Genomic DNA, 19,917 nt, shown 5'->3' on the forward strand with positions numbered 1-19,917 from the left:
CCTTTCTTGTTTTATGACCTTTCTTTAGCCCTCACTTTCTTTTATAATTCTAAAATAATAATTGTTTGGCTTTGTTGTTGTTGTTTGGTTTTTTTTTTTTTTTTTGAGACGGAGTTTCGCTTTTGTTACCCAGGCTGGAGTGCAATGGCGTGATCTCGGCTCACCGCAACCTCCGCCTCCTGGGTTCAGGCAATTCTCCTGCCTCAGCCTCCTGAGTAGCTGGGATTACAGGCACGCACCACCATGCCCAGCTAATGTTTTGTATTTTTAGTAGAGACGGGGTTTCACCATGTTGACCAGGATGGTCTCGATCTCTTGACCTCATGATCCACCCGCCTCAGCCTCCCAAAGTGCTGGGATTACAGGCTTGAGCCACCGCGCCCAGCTTGTTTGGTTTTTTTTGAGATGGAGTCTCTCACTCTGTTGCCCAGGCTGGAGTGCAATGGCGAGATCTCAGCTTACTACAACCTCCACCTACCAGGTTCAAGCGATTCTCCTGCCTCAGCCTCCCGAATAGTTGAGATTACAGGCACCCACCACCACACTTGGCTAATTTTTGTATTTTTAGTAGAGACAGGGTTTTGCCATGTTGGTCAGGCTAGTCTCGAACTCCTGACCTCAACTGATCTGCCTGCCTCGGCCTCCCACAGTGCTGGGATTACAGGTGTGCACCACCACGCTAGGCCAATTCTAAAATAGTAATTTTTTTTTTTTTTAATTAGGCTGGGCAAGGCGTGGTGGCTCGTACCTGTAATCCTGACACTTTGGGAGGCTGGGGCAGGAGGATCCCTTGAGCCCAGGAGTTCGAGACCAGCCTGGGCAATATAGGGAGACCCTGTCTCTATTAAAAAAAAAAAAAAAAAAAAAAAAAAAAAGAGATAGGCCAGGTGGGTGTAATCCTAGCACTTTGGGAGGCCAAGGCAGGAAGGCCATTTGAGGCCAGGAGTTCTAGGATGCAGTGACTGATGACTGTGTCACACAGCCTGGGTGGCAGAGTGAGAATCTGTCTCTAAAACAAAAATAAATGATATGCAAGTAGTTAGCGCATGTATTCATAACAGGGGTGGTAGTGTCCCAAGGGGGTGAAAAGTGTTTCTTGTGGTAGACGGTAAAAAAAAAAATCTTAGACATTACAAAAACTCAGGACCCTCCAAAGTTCAACCCTACCCAACAAAATCTTATTCCTTTGTACTAAATCTGGCAGGGGATAGGAGGTAACTACAGACATGCCTAAAACAACTATTGGAGAAGGTGATAATGAAAACAAGGTTAAGAAACAATGAGATACACTGATGTACAAGTCTCTCCCCCAAATCACACTCCCTTCCCAAAGGGAAGGGCCTATCCTTCAGCCAATTGTTCTTCCAGCCCACATGCACACATACCACACATCAATATTAATCATATATCCAACAGCTCTGGACTAAGACCACGTTTAGAAACACAACCCCAAAGGCCTATGCATCCTAACAGTGAAGGGAGACATTAGAGCAGATACAAGCCTACCAGCTGCTGGGAAATAGCCATGTCCCTCCCTGGCTCTGAGATTTGAGAGCTTCCCCCTCAGAATGCTCAGGAAGGAAAACAAACAGGGGAGACCTAGCTTCAAAAAGGACCTCAACAGCTGACCCAAAAGCACAATTCCCGCACTGCTGAATGGTGCTTCTTGGTGTACGCAGGGAGCATTCAGCCCAAGTGCGATTTGGAAAAAAGATGGGGGCACACCTGCCATGAGGTAGAGTGATGATATTCATGTACAAGAACTGTTTGATGCCCCCCCTTAGACCCAGGACATTCCAAAATCTACTGAAGAATGAAGACTGCTTGTCTTTCACATGTATTCCTTCTCACAATGCATTATCATCACAGAGCTTGTTCAAACCTGGAAGCTGACAATTCCTGGCGATTACAAGTCTCCCTAATTTCAGTTGTGTCTGAACTCTCACTAGGCACCTATTTTGAGCCACCAGGATAATCCAGCATTACTCCAAACTCTCTAAGTAAACTCGTATTCAACATTAGCTTCTGTTTTTCAAGTGTTCCCTGTGTTCCTTAGATTCTACTTTCATCTCTTTCTCCATTATTCCTTATTTCTGTCCATCTAAATGACTGGTTCATACCAGGCACAGTTCAAAGGCAACTCCCTGCCCTAAAAGCTTACATTCTAGCAGAAAGAGATATTAAATAAGGTATGTTAAAGAGTTTGCAAAAATATATATATAATAGGGTGTCTAAAATAAAGAGAGCCTAGAACAGTGGGGGCTACCACGGTCCTAAAATAGGAACCAAACAGATTTCTGTCTCAAATATCAAGATTCCTCCTTTCCTTCCTTCTCACTATCACTTGCCATTCTTGATATCTCATGCAAGGACAAGGAACAGGCTTCAACCTTTTCATCTGCCTTAAGTCTCTCCACAAAGAATCCTATAAACATGCACTGAAGATCACATGCTTTCAAGTCAAACTTTAAGACACTGTGTTCCCAGTTCCAGTGTGATCTCAGTAAGTAACTGAACCCAGGGCACCCCATTTCTTGTGGGTAGACTCCTTCCTTCCAGGGCCACTGCGAGGATGAAGCCTGTTGCATAGGAACGTCCAAGACCCACTGCAATACCTGACACATAGCATGCCCTCCAGTTTTATCAGCTTGAGTGCCGAGGTACAGAGCATTCAATTAACCAAACCCCACTGCAACTTGTTCCATCTATTGTTTGCAATCACAAAGAAAGCCCCACTGCAGACAGGCTCACCTGGGGTGCCAGCCTTCACCACGGTGTACTCCTGAGGCTGGTTCCTGCCTGTCTTTGCAAAAGCTCTTGTTGCTGCTTAGAATGTCTTTGCATCTGACATTCTCAGTCTTTTTCAGACTGTTGCTGACAAAAAGGATCGAGGAACAATTTTACAAAATCAGGCATACATCTTATGGAGGGTAGGATTGAGAATTTCAGAGAAAATCACTTTACATTTGGGACAGTGATGTGAAGATAGAATGCATGCCTTTCTCAAAGTCACCACAGAATCGAAGACTCATTCCATGGCCTGAACGTGCTAAAGATTTGATGTGGAAGAACCAGACATCTGAAAGCTGTGGAAAATCATGCTCGCCTCGGGTAAACAGGAATAAAGTCTAGGAGCATTTTAAAGCCAGGTCCTCCTCTCAGAGGTACAACTGGATCTTCAGATCAAGGTATCAGCATATGGCACCAACCAGCACGATTTTTTTCCCTCCAAATGTGTATAGTCAGGTAAATACAAAGACATTATATCTCACAATATACAAAAATGTATATCATAATATACAAATATTGTGAGACTGGCAAGAAATTAAAGCTTTAAAAATAACTAGGATGGGTGCAGTGGCTCACACCAGCAATTTGGGAGGCCAATATTAGAAGATCACTTGTGCCCAGGAGTTTGAGACTAGCCTGCGTAACATAGTGGGACCATGTGTAGAAAAACTGCAAAAATTAGCTGGGCACGATAGCATACACCTGTGGTCCCAGCAACTTGGGAGGCTGACAGGTGGGAGGATCACTTGCGCCTGGGAGGTTGAGGCTGCAGTGAGCTGAGATCAGGCCACTTCACTCCAGCCTGGGCAACAGAGGGAGACCCAGTCTCAAAAAATATAAATAAATTAATTAATTAATTAAAAAGGACCTAGTCCAGTGCCTAAAGCAAAGGGTATAATGGTAGAAAGATGCAAAGCAAACAAAATGTCAATTTTGTCTTCTCTGTCTAGAAAATGACCGTTAGACTGCCAAGCTTAGAGCACACATAGTTTAAAGTGGATTTTTCAAAGGCTCAATCTAAACAAGGAGGGAACAAATATAGACGCTGGATTCCCAGAAAATCTAGGCTCAGAAATAACAAGAAACAAAGAAGTGCGTATCAAGCGGCTGACTGTGAGAGAAGCATTGGCAAACAGTAATAACAAGAACCTAGAGGGAGGCCTGCTTCCATCCCAACCCTACTCAGAGAGCAAGGCTCTATTACTGCCTGGAGGCTGCCAGGCGCCCTCCTAGACTGGACTCCTGGGGAGAGTGTGTGCAAACACTTGCGGGGGGAAGGGCAGCCATCACCAAGGCTGCATGGGCACACAAGGCATGTCCAAGAACACCTGCCCATGTCCCCTCCTTGAGGGAAGAACAGGCTCTTGTCCATCTTTGTATCCCTCATGCCCATGCCTGATACATAGTGTGTACTCAATTCATGATTTTTCACCCACTGATAAGATTACCAGCCTAGGGAAATGCCTCAGATTTAAAGATTTATCTTGTTTCGGAAAGGCATCTGCATGTGAATGCCACTGCCTTTTATGGGCGCCGCATCTCCTTGATCTGCCAATCTGGTAATCTTATATCCCTAGCGGGCCATCTAATTTTGTTACTTTCCGATAAAAGTTCCTTATGTCTAAGGCACTCCTGAAGTTCAGTTTAGCAACCCAAGAAGTAGGGTACAGTCAGAAGGAACACCATGCCCACTGTGCTGATTACGTCATGGCAGAAGAAACTCATGGTGATGTGTACCTCAATGTTTGGATTTAGATGTGTTCTCTTCTGTTTTGGTCATTAATGATTTAGAAACTATTGAGCATACTTATTAAGGAAATTGGGAATCAGAAGGATCTTTCTTATATAAACACACAGTTTATTCAAAATATATGTAAAATCCTGCCCCAAAGTTCTATCATTAGTAATGCCCACTCAGTGAGCTGAGTAAGTTAAAAACCCAACACTATCTTGGTCTGCACAGTTATATAATTCTTTATAAAATAGTACTGCTTATTTAAATCAAAACAGCCCCATGAGGTTACCAAGGAACGCATTATTTACAAGAAATGGGTGCGCATGGAGTTCATGTGAGCCAGAAAACCTCCCAGTGATCATCACCATACTTTATAGACAGGAAAAGTCAATTTGACAAAGCAAGGATTAGAATCCTTCTTCTACATGGAGTTGTCTACCTCACCAAGTGATTCTGTTGATTAAAACAAAAGGAGCTAACGCTTTGTAATCAAAGGAAGTCAGTTAACAATCCCAGTGTACTCTGGTAGGTTAAATCATATCTGTGGCAATATGATCAATTCTGAGTGATGCATTCTGAAAGGGGACACTGATAAGCTGACATCAGTTTATAGAAGGAGTAAACTAGGTGGCGAAAGGATAAGAAAAACCATATACATCCTATTATGAGAAACTGGCTAACCAGGAGTGGCTACATATGACCTGGAAGTTTAGGAGGCGAGTTAGCTCCCATCTAAATTTTTTAAATGGAAGTCACACAGAAGAGGGAGGTGATTTATCCTGAGTGGCACACAGAGGACAGACCAGAATTTCTATACACATATGTAGAAATTCCCAAGAGATGAACCAGAAGCAAACAGGCATGGAAAAATACCATGTTTTGAGTGCCAATGAAGCACAGGCAAGAAGAGAGGACCTCCAACAAAGGTTGTTGGAGAACATTCTCTCACTGGGAAGGAGGCCAGGCAGGTGTTGAATTTTGGAGATCTGTAGAGATTTTGCTGAAAAGAGATGAAACAGGAGATGTTCTTCAAGCTTTTGTTTTCTTTGTCTCACCGCTAGAGTATCTAAGAGCCTAACTCATTCCTACATTTTAGATATCAGCTTTTTGCCACTCTCCAGATTGTCAAGCGCTGTCTCTTCAGCAGGACCTCTAGGTACCTACCTCCCAAATAACCCTTGAGTCAGGAGCATGGGTAACACTGAAGAGCTGTCATTTATATTTCCACAACGACAAGGCACGTGGCACGTTTGCAGCTTTTCTGTAGTTTCAGAATGTACACCTCCTTCCTCAACTCTTCAGTAAGCCCGCTTCACAGGACGAGCCTCACCATCTACTGTGACTCAAGGCAGGCACGAAATCCGCCTCAACATCACTGTCCCAGACATCCACTGTCCTGTTCTGAGAAGAACTGGTCTCAACCAACCTGGGGAACCCTCATCTCACAGATCACTGACCACACTCATCCCCATGGTCCCATCTGCCAACACCAAAACTGAGTCAAAACACCACGCGGCTCCTTTACTGAGGGCTATTGATGGGACAAGGCATGAAAGTAAGCCAAGGAGAAATGGGATCTCAGCCCTTTAGGTCAGCCTTGGTAAATCTGGAACTCCTCTCCGCATCTAGATCCAGGTCTGGATCTCAGATTGCAAATGCTTTTTTGCTTACTACAATGGAGTCTGTCCCATTTGAGAAAGGCAGCTTTACACAACCAGCTACAAACAGAGTGGACACATCTGATTTTAAACATGGGATAAATGCTGATGGAATCTTACAGATATGTAAACTGTGCAAAAGAGCACAATTTTTTCTCCAATGAGAATTAGAAAATATGACACTTCCATTAAAAAGTAGGATAGAATTTCCTATTTTTCTCTCTCTCTCTTTTTTTTTTTTTTTTTGAGACAGTCTTGCTCTGTCACTCAGGCTGGAGTGCAGTGGGCATGGTAATAGCTCACTGAAGCCTCAACCTCCCAGGTTTTAGGGATCCTTCCACCTCAGCCTCCCGAGTAGCTAGGACTACAGGCATGTGCCACCACAGCTGCCTTTTTAAAAATGTTTTGTAGAGATGAGATCTCCCTATGTTTCCCAGGCTGGTCCTATTTCCTCCTTTTAAAAGTATTCACAGTGTGCCTTATGTTGTTGTTGTTGTTGTTGTTTTTAAGACGGGGTTTCACCATGTTGGTCAGGCTGGTCTTGAACTCCTGACCTCAGGTGATCTGCCCGCCTTGGCCTCCAAAGTGCTTGGATTACAGGTGTGAGCCACTATGCCCAGCTCACACTATGCCTTATGAAATAGCACACAAAGATATACTTTTTGAGACCCTAAGTAAAAAGTCATTAAGTTCATTTTGCTTTTAATGAGGATGTGTGGAAAAAAGATGAAGTCAGAGATAAGGCTCAAACACTTGCATGTCACCAAGTCGTACACAAATGCCACCCAAAGATGGGTTAGATGCAAACTGAAGTCCAAGCTTCTTATACACCAAGACAAAGAGGGACATAATCAACTACGAGATTCAGAGTTCCTCCAAAAGAAAGTCATGGTTTCCTCTTTCCAGTCCCGAAGTCTGCAAGGATCTTGTGACGAGATCACAGGGGACCCTCCACAGTAAAGGAAAACTCCATATTTTACATAATTGTAATGCGATCTGAGAGCATAGATGAGGGAGAAAAATAAGTTCCTCTGGAAGCATTACATATTCCATCAGAGTGCTATGCCCCAACACAAAGGTCTCTTGGAGATTACATGGTAAAGGCTTGCTACATACAACCAGGCTCAAACAAAATAAACCCACTTCGCATCCCTTCCAGATCAAGGGCCAATAGAAAGAGGAGAGTGAGGCAGTGGCCGGGCTCCAAAGCCACAGCCCAATCAGCAGTACGCTCACAGGCAGGGCTTAGCCTGGGCCATCTCTTCCTATTCCTGCCCCCCTTCCCCATCGGACATCAGTGGCTCCAGGATAATAAGGTCAGAAGTAAAGTGACACCCCTATTTCATATGAAAAGAGGACTTCTCCACATCAGTGCCGCGTTTTCATGGTCCTCTTACCATTCCCTTCCCGGCTGGGCCCCTTCTCTTACCACTGACCTTCCTGCCCTTCTGCTTTGCTCCCACCCACTATCTGTTTTTGAGCTGTTGCCTTTACTTGGTCCATCAATGGGCACAGGCTACCCCGTCTTCCCTGAACTGGCAAATCTTTGACTGAACCTGCTGCCAGCCTCATACACTGTCCTGTTTTTCATTTATTTCATGCCAAGCCTCTCCATTTCCTCACTTAGTACTCTCTCCTAACCCTTGGAAATTTGCTCTACTGATGATCTCTCAAAAGTCACCAGTGCAGCCTGGGCAACACAGTAAAACTCCATCTCTACAAAAAATACAAAAAATTAGCCAGGCATGGTGGTGCATGCCTGCAGTCCCAGCTGCTGGGGAGGCTGAGGCGGGAGGATTGCTTGAGCCCAGGAGGTCAAGGCTGCAGTGAGTCAAGATCGAGCCATTGCACTCCAGTCTTGGGGGAAACAGTGAAGGGGGAGTGCAGGGAGGGAGCAACAGAGCAAGATCCTGTCTCAAAAAAAAAAAAAGGTAATCAGTGACTTCTCAGTAGCCAAATCCAGTGGCCTGTTTCCAGTCATCCTCTGGGACTCTATGTGGCACCTAGTATTTTCCAGGAGGCCCCTCTAATCTCTCCTCCTGCAGCTTCTTGCTAAAGGACTTTATCCTGGGGCTTCTCACTCTGGTCTGCTCTCTCCAGCATCAGTACCCTCTGGTCTTGAAACGTCAATTCTCCCTGAACTCTGGCCTCAGATTAAAATGGTTAGGAGCATGGGCTCTGGAAACTGAATGCTTGGGTTAGAAGCCCATTTCCACCATGCACCAAGTTTCTTCTTTGGTCTTCTTCCCTGCCAACCAGAGATCATTAACAGCACTTACATCAGAAGGTCACTGGGAAGAATCAATGAGTTTATTCACAGTTGTGAGAACTCAATAAATGTCAATGCTTATCCTTCCATCTATGCTTTGCTGGCCATTCCAATCAAGATACTGGAAAGATTTCCTCCTCTGAATTCAACATATCATTAAAAACCAATTACTTCACATGAATTGATAGCCATTTTGATAAGATATCATCTTAACGCTACCTAAAGCTTCCTGTTTAAAAAACTGCTTTATTATCAAATAATTTGTGAAAGAGATGCCCTCATCCCATCCCACTGCCAACTCCCACCTGAGTCTGCTGGGGATGAGCGATGGAGTAGGGATTACAGATGTCAGTGACTCATGACTTGGTAATAAAGAAACTAAAGCAAGTTACTTTTTTCTTTTTTTAACATCAAAAGATCCTCCTCCTCTTTCATACCGTTGGTAGGAAATAATTTTTTTTGAAGAGCAATTTGGCAATACCTAAATACATTTAAATGTTAGCTCAAAAGTTATACACTTTTCCACACAACACCTTTTTTTTTTTTTTTTTTTGAGACGGAGTCTTGTACAGTGGCCTGATCTCAGCTCACTGCAACCTCTGCCTCCCGGGTTCATGCCATTCTCCTGTCTCAGCCTCTCAAGTAGCTGAGACTACAGCCACGTGCCACGCCCGGCTAATTTTTTGTATTTTTAGTAGAGACGGTGTTTCACTGTGTTAGCCAGGATGGCCTCGATCTTCTGACCTTGTGATCTGCTGGCCACAGCCTCCCAAAGTGCTGAGATTACAGGTGTGAGCCACCGTGCCCAGCCCCACACAAGTACTTTTAAAGGAAACATCTACCAGTAGGTAGATGAACTTTTTTTTTTAAAGATAGCCTTTTTTTTTTAGACAGTATTCACTGCTTCAGTAGGGAAGCAGTGAATAATCAGTGGAAATCCATACAACAGACTATAATTCAGTTTTGAAAATGGCTGAACAATTTTCCAAGCAGTATAAGCAGTTAGGGCAGGGGTAAGGGATATAGGATACTTTCACTTATTTACTTTTCTATTTTGGAACTGTTTGCATAAAGAGAAGTGGTTCTCATAAGCAAGGAAGATGGCACCCTGAGGTAGATGTACTGTCTTCAGGCAGAGGTGACCTGTCCAAAGGTTGTGGGCTCAGCAGAGATTCAGATCCAGATCTGGCTCCAAGTCTAAGTCTTTTCCATCACTGGATGCTCCCCCCATCCCTACCCCACAACCAAGCTGAGACAGGAACTCGCCCTACTATATAGTCTTAGCACAGGCAATTATGCTATCCACCTGAAGATGCTTAGACGCTGGCTTAAGATAAAGTCCTTTTAACTCACGGAGACATGACAATATATCCAAATGTACCCACCACCAATATCATCGTATCAGACTAATGCATATGAATATATTGCCCAGTTGCAGAGAGGACTAATTGGGCTGGACGCAATGGCTCAAGCCTGTAATCCCAGGACTTTGGGAGGCCACGGCAGGCAGATCACCTGAGGTCAGGAGTTTGAGACCAGCCTGGCCAACATGGTGAAACCCTGTCTGTATTAAAAATATAAAAAATTAGCCAGGCATGGTGGTACAGGCCTGTAGTCCCAGCTATTCAGGAGGCTGAGGCAGCAGAATCGCTTGAACCCAGGAGGTAGAGGTTGCGGTGGGCCGAGATCACACCACTAGTCCAGTCCAGGTGACAGAGCAAGACTGTTTAAAAAAATAGTAAAAGTTCTTAAGATACTTAGTAGAGATGTTTCAGACTAAAAACACTTTAACTCTTCCACTGGCCCATATAAAGACTAACCTCCTGCCACATCTATGTTTTTGAAGGTGATGTAAGACCGACTGCAGGACAGGGGTCACTAAAGAAGAAAAAGAGGCAGGGGAAAGCCCAGAGAGGAAGAAAACTTGAAATGAAAATCTTGCTGGCAAAGAATGCATCTGTGTGTGCATGAGCTGGGAGAGGTGGGGATGGGGTTTTTTAAAAATACAACATCCAAGTCTTTGAAGATAAGGAAAATCCAGAAACAAATGCACCCCAGTATTCAGAGTAGAGAATGGGACCATTCAGGGGAAGGCATCTAGCCATAGGTGGACTCTAAAGAGCAGCCCTAGGGTTCCAGCTCAGGCGCTAAGGACCAAGGACCGCAGCAAGCTCACAATATGATGCCTAGTGTACGTATAATTTCTATACTATACTCGGTTAGAAGCATAATATGATTGCTGTTGCTATTTTTGTATTCAAAGTAGAATCACGTGTTTGAATTAACCAACAGCATGACAGAGACTTGCTACACATGGTATTGTTTTCTCTCCTCCCACAAGAAACAAGGAGACAGGGAAACATGCACTAAGGAAGCACACTCTAACCATTCGCAGAGCCCGGTAAAACTAAGGGTAAGACGTTGTAGACAATGGAGAAAGATCAGTGTCCAAATATTTAGGAGTGGAGAGGGGAAGAAGCAATGCTGAAGTTCCCTGGCCGCGGTTCCCTGGAAAATGCCCCAGAATTGGGGAAACAGCCATAAATGCTTAGGTTACACTCACCCAGAAGAGTGCTTCCAAGCACAAAAGGTCTCCTCTTTTTTCTGCATTCATGCCTCCAATTCCCTGACCTTCCCACTGCAGACACAGCGCCCAACAGTCACACCTACACCCTGAAGTTTCCTGTCCCTCCCTACCTTGTGGGGAAAAACTAGGAATTAGTCTTCTCTACTCAAGGACTTGCTTCACACAGGTCTCGGTAGAGCCTTCATATGAACACATAAACTGAAAGCCTCCAGATTCAAGCAAGCCAGATTCAAACACTTGAAGGTAAATATGTTAACCAGCCAGCTGTGGAGGAATAAAAGCCCTTGGATGACAGGTATAGGGACATCTTCAAGTTCAAAAAGATTCACATGGCCATAGGTTTTTGTAAAACTTGGGTCAGGCACAGTGGTTCATGCCTGTAATCCCAGCACTTTGGGAGGCTGAGGCAGGAGGATCACCTGCCTCGGTCAAGAGATGGAGACCATCCCAGCCAACATGATGAAACCCTGTGTCTACTAAAAATATAAAACTTAGCTGGGCACGGCAGAGTGTGCCTGTAGTCCCATCTACTCGGGAGGGAGGAACCCGGGAGGCAGAGGTTGCAGTGAGCCAAAACTGCGCCACTGCACTCCAGTCTGGCGACAGAGACTCTGTCTCTGGGGGAAAAAAAAAAAAAAAAAAACCTTAAAAGATATTTATATATTTTTTGTAATGAGGACTCCAAAATTGTATAAACTTCGTCCCTACAAACAACCTGGATCTACCTATGAGCTCCAAGAATCCTTAACAAAAATCTCAGGGTACAAGTACATATGAATGACAGTTAAGAGCCCATTTGTGGCTATAAAATAAGTTCAAAGTTAAGGAGAGCCAATGCACATGGTATATGCGACAGGAGGGTAATGCCTAGAATTAAATGGAACTTGCCAACAAATTCTAAGGACAAGCTTCCTCCAACCACCACCTAGTTATACTAAGAAAGAAAATGCAGGGGAGGGCATAGTTGCTCACACTTGTAATTCCAGCACTCTGGGAGGCCAACGCAGGTGTATCCCTTGAGGTCAGGAGTTCAAGACCAGCCTGGCCTACATGGTGAAACCCCAATTCGAATACAAAAATTAGTCAGATGTGGTAGAGGGTGCCTGGAATTCCAGCAACTCAGGAGGCAAAGCCAAGAGAATCGCTTGAACCTGGGAGTCAGAGGCTGCAGCGAGCATAGATGGCACCACTGCGCCCCAGCCTCGGCAACAGAGGGAGACTCCATCTCAAAAAAAAAAAAAAAAAAGAAAGAAGAAAATGCATGTCCTCACTCTCCTGAACACAATGGTAATGACAGGTGAAAAAACAAAACCATCCAACTGTGCTTCCTTTTTTTATGCTGCAGGTCAGATTCATCATGGCTCAGCATACACTGTTAAAAAGGGCAAGGAGGCAGGAAACTCTCACTAACCCTAATGTCCCAACCTGGAAAGGAAACAGGCATAGGGAAGAAAAGCCTATACCTCTGCTGATGGTAGTATTAGCAATGCCATCATTGTCAAGATTGTTTCTGAAATCTAAAAGAGTGGCTAGAGACAGAACAATTTCCACAAATACTAGACTATAAAAAGCTGGACAGTGAGCCTGATAATAATCCTCATTAAAACTCTTAAGTAGGCTGGGCGCAGTGGCTCACACCTGTAATCCCAGCACTTTGGGAGGCCGAGGTGGGTGGATCACAAGGTTAGGAGTTCAAGACTACACTGGCCAACATGGTGAAACCCCATCTCTAAAAAACAAACAAACCAAAAAACTCCAAGGAGGAAGCACGGTACCTCCTGTCACTTCAGCAAAGTCTATCTTCTTTATCTGCTTTGGTCGAGACAGGAAAACAAAAACTAAAGCAAACCAACAGCAATGGCTGGTTGCTACCAGGAGCAAAGTCACGGCCTGGATCAATGGCCCCTTCTCCAGCTGTATTCAGGAAAATGCACGCACTGGACAAACCCTTGCAGAGGACACCTCTACCAGTCAAAACATGTCTTAAGAGATAATCCCAAAATCAGCAGCAAAGATGAAAATTTTCAATGTCATAGTAACTATTAAACTACTTAAGAAAAACAAGGCTAGGAATGGTGGCTCACACCTGTAATCCCAGTGCTTTAGCTGGCCACGGCAGTAGGAACATTTGAGCCCAAGAGTTCAAGACTAACCTGGGCAACATAGCGAGATCAAAAAATAAAGTATTTTTTAAGAATATTTTCTTTTTAACCACATCCTTCAAAATCATCACACTTGCACTACAGAATTATCTTATGTAGACTACAGAGGTAATTTTTAACTTCTATGTCTAGAGATAGCAAAATCTATTCCTAATGAATAAATTCATTAAGTCAGTATTCAAATATTTATTGAGCATATGCTATGTGCCAAACTATATCCTAAAATACTGAACGTGAGACACACCCATGAATAAGAGAGCTTTATCTCTGGTGGGAAGAGACAGACAATAAGCAAACAAAAAAAGATTTTAATTAAAAACCAATTTCCGAACATTCAAGTTTAAAAAGAAAAAAGCTAAGCCCACCAACACATTTTCACCAAGATTCTGCTGCTCTAGCAGCAAGACAAGGCAGACCATCTTTGGGTATAATTTATAGCTGGGTCACCCTAGGTCACTCTGACTCAGAGCAGCTGTGCATCTAAAGCGCACCCAGCAAAGAGGCTGGGAGGACTTCGTGGACACTTGTCCTATCTGATTAATACTATATGATTATTTAACTTACTCTTCAGCAACCAAAGATTTTGGTAATAAGTCTTCCAAGATGGTTTTCAGGTGTTGAGAAATACCATTTTGTAACCAAGAAGATCCTGTGGGAAGCCGCTTTGCTCAAATCAGACATTCCAGGGAAGCGGAAGACTAGAAGAATATGCATTCCGACTCCGTGCTTCTTAATATTTCAGTTACCCTCTACCCAACCAAACACACCAATGTAAGATTATTTCAGCTTCCCCCTTCCCACTCATCTATTTATTTCTTCTACTTTCCCTGAGACCTGTACCCAGCTACTCAGGAGGCTGAGGCAGGAGAATTGCCTAAACCCAGGAGGCGGAGGTCGCGGTGAGCCGAGATCGCGCCATTGCACTCCAGCCTGGGTAACAAGAGCGAAACTCCGTCTCAAAAAAAAAAAAAGGTTCCTGTGGCATTTGCTCCAAGCCTAATGAAGACATGCTTCATTGTGACCTCAACTTGACAGGAAACTACCCCAACATTTTGCCAGGAAATGCTGTGCTTCCCTTGAGGACCTGTTAATTTTTTTCATTTATGAGGCACAGAGCTGTTTCACTTTTCATTTTAGTTCCCAAGATGCATTCAAGGGCCTGGCTCAACCTATAGAATATCTGTAGGGACCATTACTTTATGAGTGTTTCCATTATCCACTGAACCATCCATACCATTGCCTGCATTTTCCCTCGCCCTTCTGCTCTCTGAGGGTTTTTGTAAACTGCAAGTTATTAATCATTTGGTGTCATTTTTTTTGTCATTAAAGAAACTTTGTTCATATTCCAGGCTGAAAGTTTGAAACTTTTAGGCTTCTTTTTAAGGCTGTTTTCACAAAACTTCTTGCCTATTAAAAAAAAGTTTGGCCGGGCGAGATGGCTCACGCCTGTAATCCTAACACTTTGGGAGGCCGAGGTGGGTGGATCACCTGAGGTCAGGAGTTCAAGACCAGCCTGGCCATCATGGTGAAACCCCACCTTGAAAAATAAATAAATAAAAAATAAATTTTAAAAAAAGTTTGTATATATATTATCATCTTTACTTATTTATTTGAGACTGAGTCTCACTCTGTCGCCCAGGCTGGACTGTAGTGGCGTAATCTCGGCTCACTGCAACCTCCGCCTCCCGGGTTCAAGAGATTCTCCTGCCTCAGCCTCCCGAGTAGCTGGGACTACAGGCACATGCCATCACAACCGGCTAATTTTTATATTTTTAGTAGAGATGGGGTTTCACCATGTCGACCAAGCTGGTATCGAACTCCTGACCTCAGGTGATCTGCCCACCTCTGCCTCCCAAAGTGCTGGGATTACAGGTGTGAGCCACTACACCTGTCCATGAATCATCATCTTACCAATCAAGTGTCTTAGAAGGTTTTTCCCTGAAATTTTACTGATTAAAGTATTTAAAATCAGAGACCTCCTCAATTCACTGATGAACTGTTTTTACAGCTAGAATATTATATAACAAGACCAAAAGCTCTTAATACAAACCAAATACTTAAAGACACAGGGACATACAAATTTAAGAAATATAATACCAACAACTAATTCTCTGTTACTAAGAGCTAATAGCTACAATACAGTCGCTAAGTACTGACTGTAAGCCAGATACATCACCACAACATGGTGTTTGGGGGTGGCAACTATTGTTTTCCCCTATTCTACAGATTAGAAAGGAGACAGAAGTCAAGTAGCTTGCCTAGCATTACAGAAGGCAGAAGCAGCAGAACTGGGACTAGAACTCACAAATGCTTGACCCCCAGGTCCACTCCACACCGTCTCCCCAGGATGTTCTACACTTCTTTGTTAAATGAGATTGGGGGTGGATGGGGGTAATCTGGCATTCAAGCAATGTATCAATTATGCAATAAAGAAAAAGTAGGAAGGAATCAAAAGGTCAGAACCTCGCAATGTTACTTCTGCATATACTCCACCTTTCACCTGGGAGTCCTGAGGCCTCAGTCATGGCTATTTGATTCCCAGGCCCGGAACAGATCAGAAACAGTATCACAAAAATAATCACAATGTCAAGAAGTGAAAGGTGGGTAGCAAAAATGGGGGGAAGGGCTGGGCACCCTGGCTCATGCCTGTAATCCCAGCATTTTGGGAGGCTGAGGCAGGGGGAATCACCCGAGATCAGAAGTTGGAGACCAGCCTGGCCAATATGGCAAAACCACGGGGTTTCTACTAAAACATACAAAAATTAGCCAGGCATGGTGGCAGGCGCCTGTAATCCCAGCTACTCGGGAGGCTGAGGCAGGAGATTCGCTTGAACCCAGAAGGTGGAGGATGTAGTGAGCTGAGATCTCACCACTGCACTCCAGCCCAGGTGACAGAGCAAGACTCCATTTCCAAAAAAAAAGAAAAAAAGAGGAAGGTGACAGTAGAGCTTGTGTAAAACATCCTCAAGTACTTCCCTCAACACTTTGAGTTAAAATTCTTAGAACAGTCCAACTTCTGTGACCTTGAGCAAATCTTTCTGAGCTTCAGTGTACTGATCTGTAAATGATGTTGGATAATCCCAGCAATCCTCCTCACCTTACAGGACTGCTCTGCTGTTAAGATCAAAAGACTTCCTATGAAAGAATACTGTCTGAATGGACCACAGAAATGAAAAGGGGTTATTTAAAAATGGGCTCAGTGCTTAAAGGGATAAACCCACAGCCTTCATAACTAACTTACCAAAGGTTCTGAAAACTGAGGTTTTACTGTTTTTGAACATTTATGATAATTATTATAGTGATCTAGCCTGTGTTTGCATTTCCTTGGGTCTGCTCAGTAGTAAGCAGGAAAAGGGCAGAAGCTGCTACATTAGTCAGCAAAAAGCAAATTTGCATGGATATTATTAACATCCAAGAAAAGTAAATCACTTGAGTACCTCAGTTACAATGCAAAAGGTAGTAGAGAGACCCAACTGCTGCCGGCCAAGAGTCACTGGGGGGAATTACAATTAATGTGCACAACTAGGCCAAAGTAGCATGTCCAACATTTCAGACATGCGGATTCCTCTGAAAAGCTTCCTAAAGTTCGGTTTGTAAACCCTAGGAGGAAGGGAACATTAACTTGTTACAAACTTTTCAGTTGGTGAGGTTTGCACTCAATCATACACAAACCGCTTATCTTTCTGCACTCTAAAAAACTGTTTAGCAAACTGCTGTCTACTATGGGCAACACGTTTGAAAAGGACCTAAACGTTTCCATTTTAGATACACAGACTAAAATAATCTCCTTGCTTCAAAGATGGTATGATGCGCAGACCAACAGCGGGAGACAAGAGCCACAACTCTCCCTTGGGGTTTGACAACGGTGCGCTTCATTACCTCTACATAATTCGTGTCACACCGCCTACACCCGCAGCCCCAGGATGTTCCAGTTCTGACAATGCCAGTGCCTTCTACCAGCGGTCGGACGGTGCGGTGGCAATCCTGACATGCTTGGGCTCCCGGGAGGTTAATGGGAATTAAAACACAGCAGCCCTCCTTTGTGGCGCTTTGGCCAGAACAGCAGAAGGGAGACAATGAGCGTTCTGTGCGCAGTTCCGCGCCGATTGGCTGGTCTCTCCCCCTAGAAACCCCTGATGTCATGGGCTTGGAATGCAGAGAGGGAGGAAGGAAGGAGAGGATTTGGGGAGGGGGACGCCTCTCATCTCTTTCCCAGGCCAAAAGTCCCAAAGATAAACCTAACGCATTCTTGGGCTCAGTGGCAAAGCTGAGCGTCACCAAATCCCAATCGCTCCAAACTATAAGCCGCCTCAGCAAACAAGCCCTCAACAAAAGCAACACACAAAAATAATCCTTGATGCAGTGAAAGTCTAATGTACTACAAACTTCTCAGTGTTTTATAAAAAGCAGATATCACTCCCACAGCGGCGCGCTCAGGCTTTGTCTCCATTTTTTGCAAAAGCAGCAGCAGCAGCAGCGGCGGCGGCAGCAATCTGCCTCTGAATGCTTCCCAGGCACTGAGATCGAAGACCGCGATGGGTTCCGGACCGGCTCCCGTTCTTCGGAGGAGGCCCTGGGGTCGGCGGGACACCAGGCGGTCTCTCTCCCTCGGGGGAGGCGCGAGGTCCCCCAGCAGCCGGGGCCCGAGCAGATGGCGGGGGCTGCAGCAGCGGCTCGCCGGGTCCCTAGCCGCGCGGACGGGCCCCGCCTAAAGGCGATTGGCCACGCAGAGCGCCCCCTTCCCGGAGGGCGCATCCTGCAGCCACCAAACGGCCCCAGAGATCCCCGCAGCCGGAAAGGCCGGCGCCGCGGGACTCCGGGCGCCCGGGAACCCACCGCCCGTCCCTAGTGCCGTCCCACCGCGCAGAAACAAAGCCAGGCGGGTGCCCGGGAGCCGGCGCCGCGAGCCCGGGGACGGGACGCAAGCGGGACAAGCAGCTACGCTTGCGCCGCCTCGACGTCCCCTCTCGGGAAAACGGTGAGCCACAGCGCGAGGGGTGAACGAGGCACGGCCCCGCGCCAGGCCAGTCCGAGGGCCCCCCGGGCGCGCCTCGCACCCCTCGCCCCGGGAGTCCCGCGCCCGCCCGGGCCGGGCGTACCTTGTTCTTGACCTCGGCCGAGAGCCCGTAGGAAGGGCCCTTGTTGAAGTGGGTCATGGTGGTTCGGGCGGCGCGAAGAGGCTGCGCTGGGGTCCCGGGTCTCTAGCACTTCGCTTCCCCGCTCCTAGCCCCGAGAAGTGGCCGCCGCGGGGGATGCTCCGAGCTCGCTCCTCTGGGTGGCGCAGGAGACGGTCGCGGCCGCGGGGCGCGGGCGGTGCCTGGGCGACTGGGTCCGACTGAGTGCTGCAGAGCTTCGGGGTCCGGTCCCAAGCGCCTGGTTCCACGTTCGCCGCCCGCCTCACTCGCCGCCCGCACCGCGGGTCTCCTCTGGCCGCCCCCGCCTCCGCCCGGGCCTTCGGGGATTGGCCGCCGGGCCCGACCAATGGAGGGCCGCCTCCTCCCGCCTCTGCGCCGAGGGGCGGCGCGGCCAATTGAACGGCCGCTGGCCCCGCGCTCCTTCCCGCTCCCTCCCCGCGCGGTCCCCGGCCCCCGCCCCAGCCCTCACGCCACCCGGGCCGGCGGAGAGGCGGCCCCGCCCCCGAGCTAGGGAGGGCGCCTGAGGGCTTCCCAGCCACAGGCGGTTCCCATCCACCTCCAGGCATCCTCCGCGGCGGGCCGGGCCGGGCGGGCGGAGGGGAGCGGAAACCCACCGGGGCTGGCCTGCAGCTGACCCGCCGCCTCTGTCTGCCTCGTCCCGGGCTCCAGGCCTAGCGCTCCCAGATGCCGGGCAGGATCCCTCCGCCCGCTGCTGGAACACCAACAGCAGCCTCGGAGCCTCTGGGCTGGAGGAATGGGGCCTCCACCGACACCTGCCTGCTTCTTCCCTCACCTCGCAGCCTCCCACACCTGTTGGTCTGACCTCTGCCCCGCCGCTGCCACGGGGCAATTTAAGGCTTTTCACCTGGTTCTAGCTCACTCTGTCTAAACCTCTAAATGCGGTGCAGAAAAAAAAAAAAAACTGAGGAATGTGCCATGGCAAAGCCTGGGCATTTCAAGTCCTTTTCCGGATTCTCATCAACCCCTCTATACAGGCATCTTTATCCGGAATTCAGCTAGTCCCAAACCCCACTTGTGTTTTTGAATCCAGAGGCCTCTTTGAATCAGGAGTCCTTTGTATACAGAGAAGCATCCTTTAGGCCAGAAGCAACCTCCATTTTTTTCGCAGTCCCATTTCATACCCAACACTTTGTTCTGATTTTAAAGCCATTTGATAGAGAAGGGACAGGAAACAACCTTCGTCCCCCACGTGCGCGCCTGGTAGACTAGATATCTTCCAAACATTATCTCATTTACTCCCCTGAAATTACTACTAGGTAGATATCATGTCCGTTGAGAGGTGAGAAAGCTGAAACTCAGCGACCTAAGAATCCTGGCTGAGGTCTGCCTCCTCTGAAGCTTCATCTCTTGCCACCACTTTCTGGTGCACACCTAGGACAGGTTTCAATCCCTGAGAGCTCTGTTTGCCACATACCAGCTGCTGTGCTAGAAGAGATCATGGAACCAGGTGTGGCGACCTGCTTGACAAGAGGAGCCAAAACGTCTCATCATAGTTGAACAGTCCTGGAATAGAAGTGAGTCAGGTGGACCAGATGTGGTAGCTCATGCCTGTAGTCCTAG

The 19,917-nt window shown here is 46.5% G+C and overlaps 1 protein-coding gene across 3 annotated transcripts in view; it reads right to left on the reverse strand.

Moving 5' to 3' along the window:
* CNN3 (calponin 3) overlaps positions 1–18,758 on the reverse strand; it is a 29,872-nt gene extending 11,114 nt beyond the window's left edge. The window contains exon 1 of one of the 3 annotated variants that reach the window (XM_032247932.1): positions 17,081–17,236. Coding sequence is in view for 1 of the 3 variants with exons in the window: in XM_032247933.1 (XP_032103824.1) it covers positions 18,301–18,357 (57 nt within the window). In the remaining 2 variants the exon portion in view is untranslated. Of the gene's footprint in view, positions 1–17,080; positions 17,237–17,624; positions 17,644–18,300 lie in introns of those variants that run through there. The other 2 variants (XM_032247933.1, XM_032247934.1) reach the window with 2 other exon arrangements.
* Between the last annotated feature and the right edge of the window lie 1,159 nt (positions 18,759–19,917).

The sequence above is a fragment of the Sapajus apella genome, unplaced genomic scaffold (genome assembly GCF_009761245.1).
Source record: "Sapajus apella isolate SASKATOON/1434 unplaced genomic scaffold, GSC_monkey_1.0 scaffold64, whole genome shotgun sequence".
NCBI classification, from domain to species: Eukaryota; Metazoa; Chordata; class Mammalia; order Primates; family Cebidae; genus Sapajus; species Sapajus apella.